A 24000-nucleotide genomic window follows, 5' to 3' on the forward strand; every position below is an offset into this window, starting at 1 on the left:
AGTGGGTGATAGGACAGAACCCTGTGGAACACCACTGTTGATAGTTTTAGGGAAGAACAGTGACCGTCTACTACAGCAGCAATAGAACGATCGGAAAGGAAACTGGAGATGAAGGTACAGAGAGAAGGATAGAATCCGTAGGAGGGTAGTTTAGAAATTAAAGATTTGTGCCAGACTCTATCGAAGGCTTTCGATATGTCAAGGCCGACAGCAAAGGTTTCACCGAAGTCCCTAAAAGAGGATGACCAAGATTCAGTTAGGAAAGTAAGAAGATCACCAGTAGATCTGCCTTTACGGAAACCATACTGGCAATCAGAGACTGTGGAACACCACCTCTCCTCTACTAAACCTCATCTTCTCTTCCTAACTGAAACACAGTTGTCTGTGACTACTGACAGCAGCCCCTTTTCTGTTCCCTCCTACTTGCTCTATCCTCATTTTCAATCCAAAGCTGGATGTTGCGCATACGTGCGTAACGACACCACTTGCTCTCGTGCCCACAATCTTGAATCTTCAGAATTTTCTACCATCTGGCTAAGACTTCAATGTCACTCTCTAACTAAATTCATCTGTGCTGTATACCTCTCACCTAATTCCTCTGACTATGTAAAATTCTTTGACTATTTGACTTCCAAGGTGGAGCACATCTTATCTCACTTTCCTTTGCTGAGATCTCCATTTTAGGGATTTCAATGTTCACCACCAGCTTTGGCTTTCATCTTCTTTCACTGACCAACCTGGTGAACAAACCTTCAACTTTGCTATCCTTCATGACCTAGAGCAGCTAGTGAAGTTCCCTACCCGTATTCCTGACCGCCTTGGAGACACGCCCAACATTCTTGATCTTTTCCTAACCTCCAACCCTTCTGCTTACTCTGTTAAACTTTCCTCTCCGTTGGGCTCCTCCGACCACAATCTAATTTCCGTTACCAGTTCTATCACTCCAGTGCAGCCTCAGGACCCGCCTAAGCGGAGGTGCTTCTGGCATTTTAACTCTGCTAAGTGGGAGGAACTAAGGCAGTACTATTCTGATTTCCTTGGGATGATTATTGTTTTCATGTCAGAGATCCTTCTCTTTGTGCCGAGCGCATAACAGAGGTGATTATCTCTGGCATGGAGCTATACATTCCTCATACTTTCTCTAACCCTAAAGCTAAAAAGCCTTGGTTTAACTCTGCTTGTTCTCGTGCTGTCAATGATAGAGAGGCGGCTCACAAACGGTTCCGTAGCCATCCAACTGCTGAAACTCATGCCCTATATATTTCTGCCCGTAATCATGCCAAATCTATTCTCCAACTTACTAAAAACTCTTTCATCAATAGAAAATGTCAAAGTCTTTCCAATTCTAACTCCTCTCGAGATTTCTGGCATCTAGCCAATAATATCTCTAACAACTTTACTTCTTCGTCTTTCCCTCCTTTACTTCATCCAGATGGCTCTACAGCTGTCTCTTCTTTTTCTAAAGCTGAACTCTTCGCTCAAACCTTTGCTACCAACTCAACTTTGGATGATTCTGGGCATATTCCTCCTACTCCTCCACCCTCTGACTACTTCATCCCTAAAATTAAAATTCTTTATAAAGACGTTTTCCTGGCCCTCTCTGGCCTTGATTCTCGGAAGGCTTACGGTCCGGATGGAGTCCCTCCTGTTGTTCTCAAAAACTGTGCTTCCGAACTCGCTCACTGCCTGGTCAAACTCTTTCATCTGTGTCTCTACTTCTATTTATCCTTCTTGCTGGAAGTTTGCTCACATTCAACCTGTCCCTAAAAAGGTGACCACTCCAATCCTTCTAACTACCGCCCTATAGCTTTGATTTCCTGCCTTTCTAAAGCCTTTGAGTCTATCCTTAATAGGAAGATAATGAGGCATCTATCAGCTCACAACCTTCTCTCTGATTGCCAGTATGGTTTCCGTAAAGGCAGATCTACTGGTGATCTTCTTACTTTCCTAACTGAATCTTGGTCATCCTCTTTAGGGACTTCGGTGAAACCTTTGCTGTCGGCCTTGACATATCGAAAGCCTTCGATAGAGTCTGGCACAAATCTTTAATTTCTAAACTACCCTCCTACGGATTCTATCCTTCTCTCTGTACCTTCATCTCCAGTTTCCTTTCCGATCGTTCTATTGCTGCTGTAGTAGACGGTCACTGTTCTTCCCTAAAACTATCAACAGTGGTGTTCCACAGGGTTCTGTCCTATCACCCACTCTCTTTCTATTATTCATCAATGATCTCCTAAATCTGACTCAATGCCCTATCCACTCCTATGCTGATGATACCACCTGCATTATTCAACAGCGTTCAACAGACGCCCAACCCAACAACAATTAAATGACTCAAGGCGAGATGCTATAGGACGCCTAACTTCTGATCTTTCACTTGTTTCTGATTGGGGCAGAGAAAACCTGGTTTTGTTCAATGCCTCAAAACTCAATTTCTACAACTATCTACTCGACATAACCTTCCAGACAACTATCCTCTCTTCTTCAATAACACTCAACTTCCCTCTCCTCTACATTAAACACACTCGGTCTATCCTTCACTAAAAATCTAAACTGGAAATTTCACATCTCTACTCTTGCTAAATCAGCTTCCAAGAAGTTAGGTGTCCTATGGCGTCTTCGTCCATTTTTCTCCCTCCCAGCTGCTTGCTCTGTACAAGGGCCTTATCCGCCCGTGTATGGAGTATGGCTCTCATGTCTGGGGATCCACACACAGCTTTACTAAACAAGGTGGAATCTAAAGCTTTTCGTCTTATCAACTCTTCTCCTCTAACTGACTGTCTTGATTCTTTAAGTCACCGCCGCAATGTTGCATCTTTATCTGTCTTCTACCGCTGTTTTCATGCTGTCTGCTCTTCTGAACTTGCTAACTGCATGCCTTCCCCTCCTGCGGCCTCGCTGCACAAGACTCTCTACTTCTTCTCATCCCTATTCTGTCCATCTTCCTAATGCAAGAGTTAACCAGTATCTTCACTCCTTCATTCCCTACACTGGTAAACTCTGGAACTCTCTACCTGTGTCTGTATTTCCACCTGCCTATGACTTAAACTCTTTCAAAAGAGGAGTGTCAAGACACCTCTTACGTTAACTGGACCCTCCTTTTAGATTTTTTGTTTTTCTTTCTACTTTCCTCTTAACAGGGCCTGGCAACCAGCGGATTTTTTTTTTCCAACACTTTGTTTTCCCTTGGCCAGTGCCCTTGTAATGTAAAAAAAAAAAAAAAAAAAAATATAAATATATATATATATATATATATATATATATATATATATATATATATATATATATATATATATATATATATATATATATATATATATATATATATATATATATATATATATATATTTTGCTCTCGATGTGAATGAAGACTGCACATCGATCAATTGTCAGCCTACACAAGGATTACCGTAGCTACGTACGTCGTTGCAACTCGTGCACCAGTCACAAGCCAAAATCTGCTGCCTTCACCACTGTCACACTTGACGTCATGCACCACGCTGTACTGTTCGTGTGTGATGAATTGCGTTATGAGGTTGTGTCCTGTATTTCACCTTCGGCATGTCTTGCAACAGTAAACTGGGAGGAAACTTGAAAGGCATGGGCCATGGCAGGGCTGGTGCTGTCTGCTTTTAGTCAGTACTGTGCAACACCTTCAACATCTATGGAGGAAAAGACAAATTTTACTTGTATATGTAATACACCAGTCAGAATGATCCTCGGTCTTAACACAGAGAACGTTCCGACTTGTGGGACTTAAGATTGGAGTCTCTAAGTCCCCGTGAATGGGGATGGCTTCGGCCTTGGCTTGGCGGAGACAACAAGAACCTGAATATATTATGCAGTGTGTCTGTCATGGTCTTATGGTACTGTGATACCTGAACTGTGTATCCCTCTCGCTAAGAGACTGTGTTTCCATTTTCCCTAAAAGCTTGTTAAATATCAAAGAAATAAATTTGGTTAGACCGCATGCACTGGTGTGTTAACCAATCACAGGATGGTGATGATGATGATGAAAACAGAACAACTCTATGCTTTTGAACAATACCTAATTATGTAGTTATCACTGCAGTGTGTAGCTACCACCTTATTACAGATGATGGAGCAGCCTCAGCTATAATTCCTGGAGGATGGGCGCCCCACAGGTGCACACCTGCAAGTATTCTTGACGGATGCGGTGGGTGACGGAGTTATCCTTGACTGACACCCTGATCTGCCCCGCCCTGCCCTGCCCTGCCCTGCCCATCATGTTGAACGTGTGTGCAACTAATACATCTCAGGTCATGAGCAGAGAATGTTAAGGAGCAGCAGTGGCTCCTGAATAATTCCACCATCACCTCCTGGATACAGAAATACAACTTCTCAAGCAGTCCTACCTGCCATCGTGCGGTGTCTGTCCTGCCTGAGATACTTGATGGTGTTGACGAAAAATGCACACTCATGACGTGTTTGTTCGAATTGCTGCTCTTGCATTATAAAGGCAACGAAGAAAATGTGCGGAACATACCATGCAAATTAGTGCTTTCCTCGGAGAACTAGTGCGTAGAGCATCAGGGAAAACACGGGTGGTATCGTAGACAAGATTTTATGAAAGTTGATGATAAGGAATTATGTCAGGGGCTTCTCATACACTGTACTGAAGGAAGGTCGTGTACATAGCGGCCACTGTTAGATAATCCACAAAACGAGGATCAGTGGTCGTGAATTCTCAAATGTTTCTTTGTCTTATCTCGACTTTGTTCTAACAGACTCTGTAGATATTGCTGGTGTTTTCAAGAACATTTTCATGACTAGTGATAGTTTAACAAGATATCGGTGTATTACCAATGGAGAAAACACCAATGACAAGGTGGCCAGTCATCTCTGTGGCCATTGAAAATAGTCCTTGTGAGAACCAAAGGCATTGCAAAATACGGATCCAGACTAAAAACTCGGTGTTATCTCGATGCGTTAGTCTGTAACCCTCTCTCTTTAAACCATTCAATACCATGACGCGTTTACATATTCATTCTGCTTACTATTTAGTGATTTTATACAGCTTCAGAAACTTGTGTGGGAATTAAAATAGTGAAGACTCTGGCCATTAATCTTCTGACCTCCATAAACCCTTCCTAATGTAAATAAAATCATCAAATCATGGCCGAAACTCAAGGTCCAAGCACTGAAGGGGTTAATTAGAAACAGATATCATATTACACTTGCTTTACCTGTTACCATTGTGGCGTTCTCGTCTCACACCCTCATACGTCACAGGATACGCTTGATGAGTCCTGCTATAGTCTCTTCCTAAACAATATCACACACACACACACACACACACACACACACACACACACACACACACACCGCGTAGTGTAGTGGTTAGCTCGCTCGACTCACAATCGAGAGGCCCGGGTTCGAGTCCCGGCGCGGTGAGGCAAATGGGCAAGCCTCTTAATGTGTGGCCCCTGTTCACCTAGCAGTAAAAATAGGTACGGGATGTAATTCGACGGGTTGTGGCCTCGCCTTCCCGGTGTGTCGAGTGTGTTGTAGTCTCAGTCCTACCCGAAGATCGGTCTATGAGCTCTGAGCTCGCTCCGTAATGGGGAAGACTGGCTGGGTGACCAGCAGACGACTGAGGTGAATCACACACACACACACACACACACACACACACACACACACACACACACACACACACACACACACACACACATGCACTGATAATATGTATATATGGAAATTTATCGATTTAATATTATATTGTTCCATAATTTGCTTTGCTTAAATATACTATAATGTACTTAATTTTGTTTTGAGGAGTACATACATGTGCTATATTTCACTGACCATGTGCACTGACGAAACTGTTAATTATTTTACCAAATCCAATACCTGACCTCCAGAGTGCCTTTAACAGTGCAACATGACGAACACACATTCTCTCTCTCTCTCTCTCTCTCTCTCTCTGTGTGTGTGTGTGTGTGTGTGTGTGTGTGTAAGTTAATAACAGTATTTCATTCATCCATTTTTTATGTAAGACGGCCACTGATCAAGGTGCAGACGTCAGATTAAAAAGAAACGAGGACAAGTTTTCCAACCTCTCTCTCTCTTGAATGAGTTCATATCATAGGAAGGTAGAAATTAATACAGAAGTAGGAAGGGAGTTCCAGATTTTATCAGAGAAAGCGACGAATGATTGGGAATACTGGTTAACTCTTGTATTAACGAGTTGTACAGAATAGAGGCAAGAGAAAGAAGTGCAGGCCGCGGGAAGCGAGAGAGGAGGCATGTAGTGTATCAGTGAGCAAAATCAAGAGTAGTCGGCACGCAGTTAGTGATAAAAAATAACAAAAAATGCAACATTGCTGCGACAGTCAGTTAGAGGAAAGAAATTGATAAGTAAAATACTTTTGATTCCACCCTATCTAATAAAACGGTTTGAGTGGACCCAGCCCCCTATGCATACATGGCCGGATAAGGGACCGAGAGCGTGAGAAACACTAGCGGAGACAATTCGCAACACCTATAGTTTCATAGAAGATGCTTTTAGCTAGAGATGAGTTTCCACTTAAAGTACAGATAAAGTTTATATTCAGCGTAGACGAAGGTGACAGTTGAGTGCCATTGAAGTAGGTATCTGGAAGGGTGTATCGATTTGATAGGCGGAAGAATTGAGTTTTTCAAGCATTGTACAATACCAAGTTTGCCCTGCCCCAATCATAGAATTTCAGGAAGACCATGTGTGGCTTCTCTGCGTGAACTATTTAGTGGCTGAAAGACTGAATATCTAAATTCTAAGGAATGGCGTTAAAAGTGAATGGTGGGGTCAGTATAAGAGTGGAGTAGTATATCAAGATTGTAAGACAGGACACGATTTGACCAAGGAAGTGTGTGTGTGTGTGTGAGCTATTTACACCCAAGGCTGGTGGTGTGTCCAGACGGGAGCCGTCACGTTTTCTGTGTCATTGACCCACATGTCAGGCAGTATCACTTCCCCTCTATCAGTCACAACGTACTCTACCTACGTATGTGCTCAGCCATATTGTAAGAACACTATAGCTACCTACAACTAAATACGCAAAACTGCTTTTAGGCCGTCTTACATTTCCATCATGACTAAGCACGTGTTATTTATTGTCATTATTGTTATTATTATATATGTATTTTTTTTTCATAGTTATTAGTTGACCAATGAGTACACACAACTACCACCGCATCTCTGCTGAGTGCGAGTCGGAGTCCACCAGTCTTGCATCAGCAACTTAAAACGTGAGGATAGGTCATGCTGATTCACCACCTTGATTAGAACCTCCATCAATTAAGCGTACGTGTCTTGGTCTTTTTTTTTTATAATGAGTTTGAACCGTGATAGGAATGACGATCACGTGAACACAGGGTGATGTAAACAAGGAGACACGTGCCCTGATCGTGGCCGCGACTTCTGCTCACCGCCTCTGTGCTTAACGCCTCACCGCACGGAGCCTCGCCCCTCACACCATGCAGACATACACATCTAATAACCACGTCAGTCAGTCGTTATAAAAGAAGAGTGGTGACGGAATGCCAAAAAGCAATGCACAAAAGAAGCTGTCCTTGAGATAGACTCGGCACAGCAAGCGGACGGAGTTGCCAAGAGGAGCTGTCGGGGAGAAGACAGAGGCAGTGGTGGTGGTGGTGTCGCTCCACTCGACCCCTTACAGCTATCATGAGAAGCTAGCATCTCACTCTCAGCTTCCTCTCGTCCAGCCGTGTTAATTCGTGTGTACCAGCACTGCCACCACCCTCACCACCATGGCAGTCAACATGTACTACTCATCAGAAAGTTCGGACAGTGAAAATACTGCAGAAAGCTTCAGCCTGGACTTGTCTTACCTAATGCTGGACACAGACTCCTTGGTGGTGCACCTCAGAAACAGCATCAGGGAGCAACACCTGCAGCAGAAATGTGAGTCTCTCAGAACTAGCAGGAGGAAAGGTGGTGACAGGGGAGGAGAAGGAGGAGGAGGAAGAGGAGGAAGGGATGAAGAGGGCCCAGAATCAGAAGACAGCACGGACAGCATACATGATACTGTCACCAAGAAATTGCTGCTCCAACACAACATGCTGCTGTCACTCCCCTTTGAAATCACCAGGTTCTCCAGTCTGGTGAGCCTCGATCTCTCCAATAACAACCTCACTCACGTCAATGACTTCCTCCTGCAGCTGCCAGACCTGCAGGCCCTCTACCTGCAGAACAACAACCTGGCGGATGACGGACTACCTAAGGAGCTTCACACTCTCACCAAGCTCAGGGAACTCAACCTCAGTGGAAACAAGTTGACCCGAGTCCTGCCTCAGCTGTGTGAAGTAGTTGGGCTGCGGTACCTCTACCTGGGGGGCAATGAGATCACCGAGATTCTGCCGGAGATCAAGGCACTGCAAAGGTAAACATACCATACACTAACAATGAGTAACCCTTTATTCTATTGTGTGGGCAGTTACAGCTCTACAAATCTAAATTCAAGACCTGCTGACACAAAGTAATTACTATGAACTTTCAATATAATCTTTTTTCTTAATACTAATGAAGGGATTTGTTTGCAATCGTTACCCTGGGAAGCTGCTTATGATGATAGATATATTGATATTTGTACAGTATGGCTCAGCTCCCTCATCCTCTGGATCATCTCAGTATTCACATTACCCTTATCAGCATTACTTTTTATCAAGACGTTCAGTCACAATGCCCTGCAATAAATCACATTACTAGGACACGACATCCACGGAACTCCTGCTCCCAGTTATCTTAATCATTGTTATTGTTGTTTTTAGGGAGATTGTAAGAAAATTATACTGTAAACCATAATCCTGAAACTTTGGTAATGATCCAGTATCACATTGTCTACTTGATTTTTATTTATTAGTTTCTTCCGGACCTTCACAAAACACATAGTGATAGTCTACATATCATACTGTGTTATAAAGTGGCAGAAAAATGTCACCAACCTTCTTGATACTACAGGTGATTCAGGATTTCTCCTGAACCAGGGTTTTGTACCTACCCCCAAAGCAGGGCCTGTGGGAGATTAAATATTTCATGCCATGTTTGAAAATAAATCAGTACTGTTGGAATATAAATTGATATGTATACTGTTACCATGGGTTTTCTGTAGGTCTGGAAGGAAATAAAATAAATCAAGAGATTGAGTTGTACTGGAGCATTAGTTTCACTTTTGATGCTTTAGCTATAAGATGATCCCTAAGTTTTTTTTTTCTTGCAATAACATAAGTAGCTCCGCCCTAAAAGAAAACTGGAAGAGTGCTTAGTAACTGTACAGTGCGTCTGTTAGAGAAATGTTGATGCAAAACTTTACACTTGGAAAAAAAAAAAAGAAAAAGAAAAAAATGATGATGATAATGTCAATCCATATGTTTCAGCCTTCAGGTCCTGCATCTTGGAGGCAACCTGCTGGAGACTGTCCCTGATGAGCTGGGTGAACTGCACCAGCTGGCGGCACTCATCCTGTGCGACAACAGACTGCGCTCTCTGCCAAGGGTCATCTCCAACCTCACTCGACTCCGCTCGCTGCTCCTGCACAAGAACAACCTGTGCTGCCTTCCTGTGTGCATTGTCAAGCTCAGAGGACTGGCTGAGGTAGTGTCTGGGTGTGGGTGTGGGTGTTGCATGGTATTGTGTTGATTGCCTTTGTATTGCTTTTCTCTTATGTGATTTGGATTTCTTAAATTTCTTTCTTTATCTGTTATTCTTGAAGAGATTTTTTCTATTTTTTTTAAGGAATAATGGCAGTATATGCATAATTATTTATCTTTATATGACTTCCTAGAATTTATGTGTGAGGAAATGCTGGATTTTTGCGTCACCTAGTGCAAGTTTTACATTTTTCCATTCTACATTTGTTATTTGTTGATGCTGGTTGGTGTAATGATGCATTGTGTTGAATCCACAGCTGAGTCTTCGTGACAATCCCCTGGTCACAAGGTTCGTCAACTCCTGTGCCCGGGAAATCATGTACAACACTCCAAGCCTTCTGGAACTGGCGGCGCGGGTCATCAAACTCAAGAAACTCCCATACACAAGCGAAGACCTTCCACGCAATCTTGTTCACTATCTTTCAAGTGGCCAGAGATGCGTCAATCCCAAGTGCAAAGGTAAGAAATGATTTGTGAATGTAGAGCGCTGTGATCAGTGTGATGTCATGGCTAGTGCTGTACGCTTACATCACAAACCAAGTCTAGGTTGAATCTCTGGTTAGATGGGAACTCTTTAAGCATGTTGTCTCACATGCTTGCTTGAACCTGTGCAGTTTATCAGCAAAAGAAATGATCAGAAAGGGTGAGTTGCATTGTGAATGAAGAGAAATGCATTATAGTACTGAAGGCATTAATGATACAAGGCACTGGTGAATCTCTACCACAGGGGAACGATCCTGCTGGCACTGGCACCATGTCAACAGCTTCATTAGATATTGTTGATTTCTAAACCATACATTTTCCCGAATATAGGAAAAGAAAAGCTGCCATTGTGAAGGTTAGTTTAGTGAAAGCTTGTATGTTTGTTTCACAGTGGCAGAGTATACTGGAATTTGTGCTGCCTCTGGTCCCAACTTAGTATCCATCTGACATGTTACTTACCACATCTGTAAAGGAATGATAAGCAGCGTAATATAATGTTACTTAAGTGTCCTGTAGTTATTTGAAGATTAATGATAAGGTGTGTAGTGATGAGATGTGTCTGTTTGTGTTGGTTAATCTGTGTTCCAAGTAGTTGGCGTCGTCACAAGAGCTTTCTTCTTGGCAGGCATGTACTTCACGTCCTGTGTTGAGCATATCAAGTTTGTCGACTTCTGTGGTATGTATCGACTGCCCCTCATGCACTACCTGTGTTCCTCTCGCTGCTCCTCGAAGACCCCAGACTACTACCGCGCCCTGTCTGAATCAGATAGCGAGGAGGACGAGCCGGCAGCCAGGATGAAACGTGTCTTGCTGGGCTAAGTTGTCAGCCAGCATGTGGGTTCATCTCTTAGGAGTGCTGGTGGTGCCCTTAAGCCAAGCCAAAGTGGATGCAATTATGAAGTGCTCCATCCAAGCACAGAGATTGGAGAAATGTGGGTTTGTTATGATATACATTTTTTTTTTGTTAATGCCTCTACGAGTATGCAAAACCCAAAGCTGTAATGTAATCAAGCGTTGGAGCTTTATTCTGAACTCTGAGAAAATCCCTAAGTTGGTCAGCAAGTAATAAGGGAGAGTAGCTTGACGGGGCAAGATTATTGGGTGGAGTGTGTTGTATGGCCACGGTGGTTTGCCCTTCTCTGCTGATAGTGTTCCCTTGTTATGGACAAGATTGTATTAGTGAGTGTTATAAATACAATGCTCCTAATGAAAACACAAAGAGAAAGGATTTGATTTTGCAAAGAATGTTGTTTAGATAGTAGTCAGTATTGACTTCCCATTGCCTCCAGGAATTTGGCTACCTGTACTCAACCAAAACAGTTGTCCTTGGATCCTTGAGTGGCAGAACATAATGGCAGATGAAATATGAAATGAGGCCAAGTGAAGAGTGTTGGAGGTGCAGTAGTAGTGCTTAGGTTTTTTATTTATTAGGGGAGTATGCAAACATGGAAGGTACGAGTAATGCATGAGAGGGAATGGTGGAAAGGAGTAAATAATAGATAGAAGCTTTAGTCACAGCCATTCCCTCAGTTAAGTTTGGGTTAAGTAAAAAGGAACAAATCTTATGAGGTCCTGCAAAGATGGATCTGGACAAAAAGGCATGATCAGTGGGCATGTCCATGGCTGGGCACACTTGATGGTTGGGTCAGCCAGTGTAATGCCTGTGTCTGTGTGGCATGAAGTCACCAGGCAGTGTTTGGGGGAGTGAGTCAGGTATTGCTAGTTCAAAGCTGCCAAATGTGAACCTTTTTTTTATTCAGCCAATTTTTACACTATGTTTTCTCTTCCTCCATTCATCATCCTTTCGTATTTGTGCTATAGAACGTTGCTGCTGTTGAGTATTTCTGCGTAAGATGTCTGTTGTATCACTCAGCAATCTATTGATGTGATATGGCAAGCTGCTCATCCATCAGCTCTACCATGTGGATGACATTCATGGATGTGCATGGCAGAAGAGTCAGCTGCCCACCTGGCCTTGCCTAGCCTTGCATCAACACCAAGGTGATCTGAGGCAAATCTGTGGCAAGGGAGCAGCACTAAATGTAGGAGGGTTTACTCAAGTAGTTTAGGTCAAAGTGAATTCTATGAAATGCTTGAATTACTCATGTTTTTCTTGTTTAGAGTTCTTTATACATTTATTCTGTCTAGAGATTATTATGCTTTTTTTTTTTTTTTTTTTTTTTTTTTTTTAGCTTATCTGTGATACGTTGTTGAAGATAATTGTTTTTTTGCTTCCCTTTACTGATAATGTAAACTTAACCAGCAGGAGTCAAGCCCAAAATTGTTGTTCCCTTCATATATATTTTTATATCCACTGCAGCTTATCTGTAAATTGAAAGTCAAAGTTTACTTCAAGAACAAACTCTAATGTGTAGATTTTCTCTTATTGTGTACACAATTAATGAGAGGCAAGATGTAGTGTATGGAGGAAGGAGGGTTGGATGAAGGCTGTGGCCAGTGTCTGTAGAGGGAACTCCTCCTTAATTAACTCACCCACCACAAGGAGGACCTCCCTCTGGGCTGCTCTGAAGGAAAGGCTTTCTTGAAACCTTTGCAAGGATCCACCCCTGCTCAAGATGGTGCAGTCCAGCAGCCCAGTACCTGTGAGAGTCACTCTCTCTCTCTCTCTCTCTCTCTCTCTCTCTCTCTCTCTCTCTCTCTCTCTCTCTCTCTCTCTCTCTCTCAGATCTTTATTTAATTATATAGAGGCAGTGTACCTTCAGTATACACACTGTAGTAATCTTTGATATGCTATTTAGATTCTTTCTTACGTTTATAAAAATAAATTGTGCATATGAAATACTTTATATATTACATCAAAGAAAAAACATCACTGCCAGTAAGGAAAACATATATGATGCTGCATTTGGCTCATTTATGTTCAAGAAAATATGGTTCAGCTGTGGCAGAGATGTGTCAGCCTTGGGGAGGGCCAGTGTGCCATGTGGTGTGTCATGTGTCAGTAGATCCCAGAGGTGGGGTGGCATCTGCTTGGAGACACTTCTTTGTCACTCTTTCTGTAAACACAAATTCAATATTGCCAGTATTGCATTACATCTCAATTACAAATGTGGCAGCAAGATCAGATTCAATTAAACACAGACAGCAGCAGTAGCTTGTATGTAACACCTCTGTGGTGTGGTGTGTCCCACTGCTCTGCTGAGAGTAACGTGTCACAGACAAGTGCCTGAGTGTTAATCAGGTGCAGGGATGGATTTTCTGGACTGTATTTTTGCTAAATAAATTTGTTAATGGATGATTAAGTATTGACCCTTCCATGAGAGGACAGCAGACACATTTAACTAAAAGTGATCTATGTAATGTAGTGCCTACAGTCCTATACACAAGCTGAGATTCCTTTCCTTTCTAAAGGAGAAGTAGGTAGCCAGACCAGGATGAAAAGCAGTGATGGATCCAGGATCAATATTTGGGAGGCTAACCTGAATTCCTGTACTATCCCTTGAGATTGGTGGTGAGTGTTATCAGCTGGGCAGGACATTTTTTGAGGACTTAGCAGTTCAGTTCAGTTGATAGGTGGCAGAGTAGCCTGGATATTGGCACTTCCTGAGGTGTATTGGTTTGGGTTTTGCCTGGGTCTGTTGCTGTAATTAATTATTATTTAAATTTTTATACTATGTTATTACTTTTCAAAAATTATGTATTTCTTTATTTTCTTTTATACTAGATTTTTCAAAAGGTAATTTTCCAGTGAGGTGTTCTTCATTTTCTGGGTAAGGACACTGCCAATTGGAGTGTTTGCTTGTTTCATTGGTGTAGGCTGAGCAATGTAGGAGGAAATGGTTTGTCTTCTTTATCTGCTTCACACATGACACAATCTGTTGGTTGGTTCTAAAATCTCTTTCTATCTCCAATGGTGAGGTTATTCTACATTTGAATATTATAGCTGATGTTTCTCTATTGTCTTATATTTCTTCCTGCTGACCTCCAATCTTCTCTCCATTCCTTATACATATTCAGACTAACTTTTTCTTCCAGTTCTTGCTTCCATATCTGTGTGTCCCATTCCTTAATTTTCTGGCTTATTTCATCATAGCAATCTTGAGGGCATTTTTAAGCAATGTGCAGAGCTATTTTCATGTAACAAGATCACTAATGATTTATTAATATATGACTGAATAATCAGATTAACTTTCCTTATTTAGGACGTGTTACATTATTGTTTTGTTTATACCTATTACATTAGTGCATTAGAGCCTATTGATACTGTACAGTGTACACCCTCGCTTATAAAGGCGGGTTCATACATGCCAATTTATGACTGATATTTTACGTACGTAGAGTTTCCGACTAATCGGTGCCTAGCGACTGCAGAAAGCAGTCGCAAGACAAGACCAACCTGTTGGTCTCGCTAGTCGATTTGCGACTTTATTTACGTCGTGACGTCACGGAGTGAACTTTGAAAATGTGGTCTCCATATATAGAGAAGATGTTAGAGTTGGGGAGGGAAAAAGAACACATCTGGGGCCTCAGAAATTAATTAGCTATACAAAAAAAAAAAAAAAAAACGCGCAAATCGTCGTTCGACGCAATAGCTGCCACTGCAAGAACTGTTTTCCCTCGGTGCAGGGTGTTGTTGGAGGTGAGGATTGAAGACTTATAAAATTAATTTGATCGCAATTGTGCAGTTTTCTTAAGATTAACAATTTTCTTATGAGAAATATTATGCTAATTTAGAGTGTGGTAGACACTCCTTTCTTTCCTTCTACTTAGCCAGGGACGTATCCACAGGCATTTTCTTTTCTATTGACTATTCCGGTACGCCAAAAGAAGAGCAACCACCCCTTCAGCATCGTCACTGGAGGAAAATATCTTGGTGGTTAACTGTTTGTTTACACTCACTTTCCGCTAAGGCGCCAACTAGTTGATACTTTCCAGGCGCTACGTCTAACACTTTCCGACTAAAAGGAATGAGTCGGAAACTCTGCCTATGTAAAATATCAGTCGTAAATTGGCACGCGTGAACCCACCTTAACAAACAAAAATTTTGGGGCGGCTTCAGCTCCTTCAACACCCCTCATCCATCCTTGATCCGCCACTGATAAAAAGCCTTGTCTTATTGTAGGAATGCAAGAACACAAGATAAGGTCCCTGTAGCTAATACATTTGCTACAAACCTTGCTGGCCTGCAGATCATGTATGCCAAGGAAGCATTCTTGTAATCTTGTATTGTAATAACGTTCACCAATGAAGCGTGGAGGAAACATGAAAGCAACGCCGTGACGCATCGCTTCACCTTGCTAAGGAGTCTGACAAGTACGTTGTACTATAGAAACTCGGAGTCATGTCGGCTCACGTAGTGACGCTGGCAGTGGCTTGGTGAGTCACGGGTGATGTCACGCTCTTGCTCTATTCGATAACAAAATTCCTACGAAGGACATCCGTTGTGAGTGGCACTAGTGACTTGCGTCATTCAGTTTCGTGCTGCCCGTCAGAAGCACAAAACTTTCTTGCTCCATTTAGTCTCCAACAAGAGGTTAATTCACCATCGGCAGAGTTTCTCCTCGATAGCTGAAGGTGACAGTAAACACGTACCAGCTGCTGAAGCCGTGAAGGAAAGCTCGCCTATATTACTAAAAAAGACAATAGGTACGTATATATATTACTTGTTTAGTGATGATGTTCAGTAAATCTGAGGCCAAGTGATTTTTTTGACAAAGCATTGTTCCTTTCCTTCTTGTAGCGCGAGCTAGGAGGTTCCAGCCAGCCTTACAGCCACACCAGCCCACCACCTACCGGTGAAGGCTTCGTGATGCTGGGGAGGACAGCGCTGGTAGTGGCCGTGATTAGCCTCGCCTGGAGGACGTGCTCGGTAAACCCCGAGCCCTCGCCCTTTTGCAGCAAGGTGAACCACGGCTTCATCTGTACCTTTTTTAACACCACTGAGGTAAGCCATAGCGTGAGCCGGTGAGGTGCACACTGCAAGTGAGCAATAGTGTGGCTTTCATAACACTCAGTACCCTAGACAGGCCTATACGACTCAATCGGCAGTGGAGGAAGTAAACATGTGTATTAAGTTCATTAACTTCATTGCTGATTACAAAGTAAGCAGTGAATCTTTATGGGAGGTTATCATGATAAAGACAATCGTTCATCTGTGAAAAGGGTGATCCTCGGGTGGCTCAGTGCTCACTCCCCCGCGGCAGCAAGGCTGATGTGTTACGTCACGCGTTTGGTTCACTCGATCGGGTCCGTGCGGTGCTTATATCTTTCTTTGACTTGACATCACTCTCGCTAGTGTCATGGGGCTTCCCTTACGTACACTTCTTAGTGGAAGAAAGCCTGCATGCATCATCAGAGTTTATTTCTTTTTCTTTTCAACAATTTACAGGACGTAGTGACGGGGACCGAAGCAGCGGCGACGGAGGTTGCGACACAGCATCCGGTCATCTTGTGCCCGCGAACTCTCAACGCCAGCAATGATTCCTCAGCGACCCGAAGAACAATGATTCCTGGCCAACCACATGTCATCCACCCTTCTCTAAAAGGAGCAACGACAAAGGTCACGGCTTCTCATAAATTCCCCATCAACAGCGGGGGTGCCAGGCCACGAAATGCCTCTGGAACACGGTACCAGCCACAGCAAGACTGTGCTGTCAATGTTTCTGTCCAACACTCGACGATTAATAAGCTACAAGGACATTTCGTGGCGGTAAATCTGTCTAAAAGTAAAATAGGAGACTTGAGTGGAGCTTTCATGAATTTAGATACGAAAAGCGCAGTGGTGACCACCATGTCTGTAAGTGGCGCGGTTGTAAGGATGGAGGACACCAAGATCGTGTTTGTCCACCAGCTAAAGGCGGAACGAATGTCAGAGTTGACCAGCTGTCGCCTAGGAACTGTGTCGCGCCACGGGCTGCTGTTCTACCTATCAAGTGGAGACGAGCCGGCCTTGGTACACAGGCTGCGTGACGTGGTGGTGCAGCGGCTGGAGGCAGGCTCGCTGGAAGTGGTGAGGGCGAGGGTTAGCGTCACTAACATGACAGTGGAGTGGATGGATCGAGACGCTGTCACGGTTCGAAGCCCAGGTGAGCTCACCTTGACTGACGCGGTGTTTCACTGTGACTCGCTGTACTACTGTCTCAGCCTGGAGATGGGCGCCAGACTCGTCCTCAGAAATGTGACCATCAGGAACAGAACTATTACCAAGATGGATATTGTCGCCACTTCCCGAGGCAACATGTATCCGCTGTTCGCTCTGGTCTCCAAGGATGACCGCGGCCCTCTGTCCATGACCTTCCCCTGGTACTGGGTGATGATCATGACCGTCTGTGGGATTGTGGCTGGCATAGTGATAGGCAGCGCCCTCGTCTGGAAGCGACCGTCTCTGCCCAGCACTGCAATGTTCAACTTCACTCTGTCGGATCTCTTGTCCCATGACCGACTTCAGGAGGCCACCAGGGACGATCACAATGGGGACTTCTCGCAACGACCACCATTCACCAGACAAGACTCTGGCCTCAGCTCCTCCTCCTTCGCTTCCTACAGGCCTTTCCAGACATCCACCTGCAGGACGGAGATAGAGTGTGCCGACAAACCCAGCAGCTACAATAATGCCGTTGTTGTTGACTCGTGAACACAACACTGGACAGTACCTATAGCCTACTTGAAAACACCTCCTGGAAAATTTCAACATGCAATCTGTTACTCGAGGATCAGTTGAAAGCTCCCTCCTCTTGTTTTGTATTACTGCTCAGTGTCCAACATTGCTCATATACTGATTAAAAAGTGTGTGGTTAATTTGTTAAGGTGTTAGTGGGTGACTTAAGTGAGAGACATTACATGATCTGTGGTGATTTGTAATGCACAAAGAAACACAGCACATGATTTACAGGCGTGCCATAGCTGATAACAGTGACAGTGAGTGGCATTAGATAAGCCTGGTCTATTGAAGCCTTCCAGTATGTACATAGATGTGTTGCTTCGTATAGAACTTTCATCTCTTAATTCTGGTCCCAGGAGTGCAATGAGTGGCTTGTCTTCCCGACCCGCCACCAGTCTTCGCCACGACACTTGAGCTGACGCGGTGTGCAGAAATTGTAGATAGACAATAGATAGACAAGGACAGGAGAGGAGAAAGGACAGTGTGTGTGTGTGTGTGTGTAATGCAAAGTGGCTTGTATGAACTTACGAGAAAATGAAAAGAAATAGCGTTACTACTTCCATTTCTACTACTACTACTACTACTACTACTACTACTACTACTACTACTTTAACAACAACAACAACAACAACAATAATAGTAATGAAAAATGTAACAATGAAATATAGGTATGCAGTGAAGGCAGAGTGACAAAATTCATTGCCACAGGAACACGAACAGTCACAGCCAACCACACCGCGAAAATAAAAGTAGTAGTAGTAGTAGTAGTAGTAGTAGTAGTAGTAGTAGTAGTGGTAGTAGTAGTAGTAGGTATGTAAAGTGAAGTACAAGCAGAATGTGGCTAAGAACTTCCCTGTGGTGTTGTGGTATGGTGTTGTTGTGGTGTTGCAACGTGGTATGGTGTTGTAGTGTGGTGTTGTGCTGTTGTGGTGTGGTGGTGTGGTAGCGATATGGTAGTGAACACAATGCAATAACGGAAACTACAAGAAATTAATGTTTTTTTTTCTTTTTATTCTCTCTCTCTCTCTCTCTCTCTGTGTGTGTGTGTGTGTGTGTGTGTGTGTGTGTGTGCTTGTAAATCTGAATTCGCAATAGATGTAACGGGTCATTAAGAAGTAGAAATGATAATCGACAAATGTTTCCTCCCCTCTCTCTCTCTCTCTCTCTCTCTCTCTCTCTCTCTCTCTCTCTAAGCGTGTACAGGTACTAAAGCAAGAGAAAAGTGACAGGAAGTTTAAATATAGCACGTATGAAGGCAAGGCTCACCAGAAAACACAAAAGTGAGAACAAAACAGCATAGAAAGTGTTTATATCATTCCCATTTACTTCTTTGTGTGTGTATTAACCCCTTCAGTACCAGGACGTGTTTTCATATTTATTCTGGTTATTATTTTTGGTGATTTTGTACAGCTTCAGAAACTTATATGGTGATTGAAATAGTGAAGACCTTGGCCATTGATCTTCTGAACTTCCATAGACCCTTCCTAATGTTCCTAATGTAGGTAAAATCATCTAATCACACCCAAAACTCATGGTAAAAATGTGCCCCAGTACTGCAGGAGTTAAAACAGGAAGAATGTGACTGCAGAAGCTATGTATAACTCTCTCTCTCTCTCTCTCTCTCTCTCTCTGAAGGTGTGGAGGGATTACAAGGGAACACAAAAGAAATACAAACATTATATACATTTTCACTCTTTTTTTTTTCTTTTTATAAACGTGGGCAGAAAACTTGGAGAAACATATGGTGGGAAAAAAAATTCAAATATATTCTGTAAAGCCGCGATTCCTAAATAACCGCGATAGAAAGAACAAGGAGCGATAGATAAACTTGCCTACTGTGTCGTGATAATGATAAGGTCTTATTCTCAAACACTTCTGTCCGTCACCTCTACTATTTCAAAAGGCTTTATTTAAATTAACATGAATTTTTTTTTAAGGTGTTTTACGGTTCTAGACGAAGAGTTGCAAAATTTTACGTTATTAACTGGAGAAGCACTCTTAAAGACCCCGCTAATAATCTTTGTAGGCTTGGGAAATAGTTGTGGTGAGAGAGAAGAGCTCTTTTTAAGGTGTTTTTATGGTTCTAGAGGTAGAGTGACAAGATTTCTACATTATTAATCGGAGAATCACTTTTAAAAAACCCACTAATCATCTCTGTAGCTTTGGAAAATAGTCATGGTGAGACAGAAGAGAGTTTTTAAGATGTTTTTATTAATTGGAGAAGCACTCTTGAAAACCCCGCTAGTCATCTCTGTAGCCTTGGAAAATAGTGGTGATGAGGTAAAAGAGCGCTTTTAAGGTGTTTTTACGATTCTAGAGGCAGAATGACAAGATTTCTACATTCTTATCTTGAGAAACACTCTTGAAAACCCCGCTAATCATCTCTGTAGCCTTGGAAAATAGTCGTGGTGAGAAAGAGAAGAGCGTTTTTTAAGGTTTTATGATTCTAGAAGCAGAATGACAAGATTTCTACATCTTTATTTTGAGAAACACTCTTAAAAACCCCGATAATCATCTCTGTAGCTTTGGAAAATAGTCGTGTGAGAGAGGAGAGCGTTTCAGAATACTACTATATAACCCATTGCCAGATACTTTCACAGGATGAATATATCAGGGCAGGAGATAAGGATTGTGTCATAAACAGCGCTGGAACTGTGGCCCGTTCCTTCAGTCCAACAGTGTGGCAGACAGTAAAGGAGTAGAACAGTCTGCTGGCGGGTATTGGGAAGAGATGCAATGGGTTGTCTTATTGTAAACCTTTATAAACTAGCAAAAAGGATGAAAGTAGTACGGTTTTCATGGGTGTAGTAGTAGTAGTAGTAGTAGTCGGAGTAGTAGGAGTGATAGTTGTTGTTGCTATCGTCATTGTTACTACTACTACTACTACTACTACTACTACTACTACTACTACTACCACCACCACCACCACCTTAATTACCTTCCTCCTCTTCCCTCTCTTAGTCCCTAACTTGCTGCTCAATCTTCACTATCACAAAAAAAAAAAAAAAAAATGGATATGTGGCGGGGCAAACTCAAGTAAACTACTCAACTAGTATTTAGTGTTGTAAGTTACAAGATGTTGCAATTGTTATGAAACCTCTAATGTACCATGTATCAACACTCTCTTACCCAATCTCTCTCTCTCTCTCTCTCTCTCTCTCTCTCTCTCTCTCTCTCTCTCTCTCTATATATATATATATATATATATATATATATATATATATATATCATCATAACTGCTAAAACACCTCGCATTATCCTTTAAGATGCGTGATATCTTTCATACACCCTTTCCTTATCTATATGGAGTTTCGTCTTTATAACGGAACATCCACATATCTTCCGTCGCTCAACTGGTCACTATTCTGTAGCATTCTATCTCCACATTTTCCCAAGAGCTTATTCGTGTATTAGTAATGTGTGTATTGTGGTGTATTATATTGTATTGTGTATTATGAACTTCTGAACCGCCTCCCTCCATCGTCTGCTTGTTTACACACTAACACAGGGGGGCGGAGTTTTTCATTTTTTGTTAACACAGCCTTTCACCGTGAACCAAACCCCTGACATGTATGCTATGCCACCCAATGAATAAAGGAGAATAATAAACAACACATGAGATACAATTAATATCCCGGAAATGAATATTCATCACGATTTTATTATTAAGGAACACGGACAGGTGGGAGGAACAAGAAGAGGAGGAGGAGTGACTGTTGATGACGTTTGGTTGACTGATTTGTTGTGTGACTGCCAGTGTGTCATCTGTGCCGCTCGTGTCATCCGTGGCCAGCTACCCAGTAAAGCCTTGCCACCAGGAGGGAGTGAGGGCGCCATGGAGCTGATTCAAACCCCAAAGGTAACTGTGATGATAGCAAGATGTGGACAAGAGCGAGAGAACGAATGTGTGTGTGTGTGTTGTGGGTGGATGGACGAGCTGTTATCTACCTCATGTGTTTCTTGGGGTTATGTGCTGGTTATAATGTGTTTTTCCAGTTGATTTAGGCGTATTTCAGTTGTAATGCTCAGTTTTGGGTAATGGAGTAGGCGGAACACTAGACAAGCTGGTACATATTCCTGCTTCGTTACGGGCTGCATTTTAGTTAATTTGGTCTGTTATCTCTCGCTACGATAAAGGGAGTCACAGAGCAGGTTGAGGGAATGGGATAGCTATTGATTCCTTGGCAGGCTGTGGTGGGTAAATGGCCTGTGTGTTATTCTTGCTGTTTTCTGGGTTTGTCTTTACTGTTTGGTGTCATTGTAGTTTGTTGTAGTGGATGGAATTGTGGAGTGAGGTGAGGGAATGGAGGAGTGAGTGAGGTGTGTTAGTCAGGTTGTCATTGATCTGCTTTGTTGTCTGTGGTGTCATTCATCTGCTGTGTGGCTGTGGCCTTGTTACTTGCTATCACCTGTCATGCCTCTCTCAAGGTTTTGCTCTGGTCCAGGTTGGGGAACCTCCAAACTCTATACTCTGGACCATATAAAAACTGCAGGGCCATTTGATCAGGCCTGCAGCACTGATCAGAAATGCTACTTCATAAAACCATAAGTTATGAATGAATAATAGGTGATGTATTCATATTAGGGATTGACCGATTATTGGCGCTGATATTAAACATTTTGATACATATCAGCATTCGCCTTTTTTTTTTAAATTCGACGGTCAATAAGAGATCAATTTAAAACTGGGTTATTTTGGTTCTGATGCAGCCGTGCCTCTGTCTGCTGTTACTACTCTGTCTCCAGCATTGTTGGTGTGCAAGAGTTGATGGGAGGTGTGTTTGCCGGCCCTGGAGCTGGACTGCTGAAGAGAAACCATGGTGTTGTCTTCCTGATACGGATTAAGTTGAGACACAGGATTTCTGTCAAGAGTTTTGGAACAGATTTCAGGCTTGTGGGTGTGTAGTCAAGGTGGTCAGAGTGAAGGCCTTCCTTACACAGAGGCATGATGTACATTGGCATCTCACAGGCCAGAAGGAACACAATATGCGATGTGTGATGGAGTGTATTAAGGAAAGCGTGACCTGGGCTGTGAGATGGAAGATGCTCAGACTGATGCTGCCAACATTTGTTTTATTCTGGGCTTGTTGTGAGGCAATTGATGTATACTGTACTGCTTACCAATTTATTTTGTCACATCTTATGTCATATTCAGAAATACTCTCCTTTCTCATGATGATCATTTATAAGGGCCACAGAGAGAATTAGATGAGTTGTAAAGGTAATTTGTCATGTTAGTAATGCAGAAACCTTGTTAACTGGTATTGGAATTACAGAAACTCCTTTAAAACTCTGTGTAACTTCAACTAGAACACTTTGAAAATAATAGAGAAGTGTTTCAGAATATGGACCCTTATCTTATGTATGAAGCTTATTTGAGCAACATAACTGTCTGGTAATTCTGGACAGCATAGCAGCAACACTCAGAGAACCCCTACTCTCTTCCTTCCCACCTAACAACTCTTGTGGCGGCCTTCACACTTGTTAAAATTTGAGAACTGCCGTGGTGCAGTGGAACTATGCGTGCTTTGGGGTCCGAGGGGTCTCCAAGTGCATGGGTTTGAATCCTGTCCATGGTCCGAGTGTAGGTTGGGCTTCCTCACTCAGGGCAATGGTTTCCTAGCAGGTAGGGTTTGAGATAGGAGGTACCCCAAAATGTATCCCCTTTAGACCATAAATTCCCATGAAAAGCTCACACGGTATAAAAAAAACACCACCACCACCACAACAACAGGCCTCAACACACATCACTTGTATAATGTCAGTCTCAGCCAGCACTTTTTTTTTTTTCTTTTTTTTACACACACACACACACACACACACACACACACACACACACACACACACACACACACACACACACACACCATGTAGTATAGTGGTTAGCACACTCAGCTCACAACCATGAAGACCTGGTTTTGAATCTTGAGTGCATGAGGTAAATAAGTGAACCTCTGATGTATAGCCCCCGTTCACGCAGCAGTAAGTAGGTATGGGATGTAATTTGAGGGCTTGTGGCCTCACTGTCCCGGTGTATGGTGTGTGATGTGGTCTTATTCCTACCCGAAGATCAGTCTATGTGCTCTGTGCCTGTGGCAAATATATAAAAAGTTACACACACACACACACACACACACACACACACACACACACACACACACACACACACACACACACACATACACACACACATACACACTTACACACCGCGTAGTGTAGTGGTT

The 24000-nt window shown here is 42.8% G+C and overlaps 3 protein-coding genes and 2 long non-coding RNA genes across 7 annotated transcripts in view; all 5 read left to right on the top strand.

Annotated features, from left to right (window-relative positions):
- The window catches only part of LOC123505853, an 8818-nt gene extending 3741 nt beyond the window's left edge, over positions 1-5077 (top strand). The window contains exon 2 of the long non-coding RNA XR_006675276.1: positions 4097-5077. This is a non-coding gene — a long non-coding RNA (uncharacterized LOC123505853). The remainder of the gene's footprint in view (positions 1-4096) is intronic.
- A 590-nt stretch (positions 5078-5667) lies between these two features.
- On the top strand, positions 5668-13412 carry LOC123505869. The gene is made up of 2 exons (XR_006675280.1): positions 5668-5949; positions 12766-13412. It is a non-coding gene; the product is annotated as an uncharacterized LOC123505869 (long non-coding RNA).
- LOC123505867 (leucine-rich repeat-containing protein 58-like) lies at positions 7346-13412 on the top strand. The gene is made up of 4 exons (XM_045257678.1): positions 7346-8405; positions 9400-9616; positions 9930-10131; positions 10781-13412. Exons 1-4 carry the CDS (start codon positions 7774-7776, stop codon positions 10972-10974), a joined length of 1245 nt encoding a protein of 414 aa, XP_045113613.1. The 5' UTR covers positions 7346-7773; the 3' UTR covers positions 10975-13412.
- Positions 13413-14985: 1573 nt separating this feature from the next.
- On the top strand, positions 14986-19073 carry LOC123505866. Of its 3 annotated transcripts, none has more exons than XM_045257677.1 (3): positions 14986-15762; positions 15857-16018; positions 16505-19073. In XM_045257677.1, the coding sequence occupies exons 2-3, from the start codon at positions 15926-15928 to the stop codon at positions 17747-17749; spliced, it is 1338 nt and encodes a 445-aa protein (XP_045113612.1). In that variant the 5' UTR covers positions 14986-15762; positions 15857-15925; the 3' UTR covers positions 17750-19073. The 3 variants fall into 3 exon arrangements, with proteins under 3 accessions (XP_045113612.1, XP_045113611.1, XP_045113610.1); XM_045257676.1 differs by having other exon boundaries at positions 14992-15762; positions 15834-16060; XM_045257675.1 differs by having other exon boundaries at positions 14994-15762; positions 15857-16060.
- Positions 19074-21463: 2390 nt separating this feature from the next.
- Positions 21464-24000, top strand: part of LOC123505870 (myotubularin-related protein 6-like) — a 263730-nt gene continuing 261193 nt past the window's right edge. The window contains exon 1 of the mRNA XM_045257680.1: positions 21464-21635. Within this exon, the coding sequence (XP_045113615.1) occupies positions 21612-21635 (24 nt within the window). The 5' untranslated portion in view covers positions 21464-21611. The remainder of the gene's footprint in view (positions 21636-24000) is intronic.

This window comes from Portunus trituberculatus, chromosome 18, assembly GCF_017591435.1.
Source record: "Portunus trituberculatus isolate SZX2019 chromosome 18, ASM1759143v1, whole genome shotgun sequence".
NCBI classification, from domain to species: domain Eukaryota; kingdom Metazoa; phylum Arthropoda; class Malacostraca; order Decapoda; family Portunidae; genus Portunus; species Portunus trituberculatus.

Coding starts and splice junctions, on each gene's coding strand:
- LOC123505867 (XM_045257678.1), top strand. CDS start 7,774: ATGGCAGTCAACATGTACTACTCATCAGAAAGTTCGGACAGTGAAAAT. Junction 8,406..9,399: donor GAGATCAAGGCACTGCAAAG/GTAAACATACCA, acceptor CATATGTTTCAG/CCTTCAGGTCCTGCATCTTG. Junction 9,617..9,929: donor AGCTCAGAGGACTGGCTGAG/GTAGTGTCTGGG, acceptor TTGAATCCACAG/CTGAGTCTTCGTGACAATCC.
- LOC123505866 (XM_045257676.1), top strand. CDS start 15,926: ATGCTGGGGAGGACAGCGCTGGTAGTGGCCGTGATTAGCCTCGCCTGG. Junction 16,061..16,504: donor CCTTTTTTAACACCACTGAG/GTAAGCCATAGC, acceptor AACAATTTACAG/GACGTAGTGACGGGGACCGA.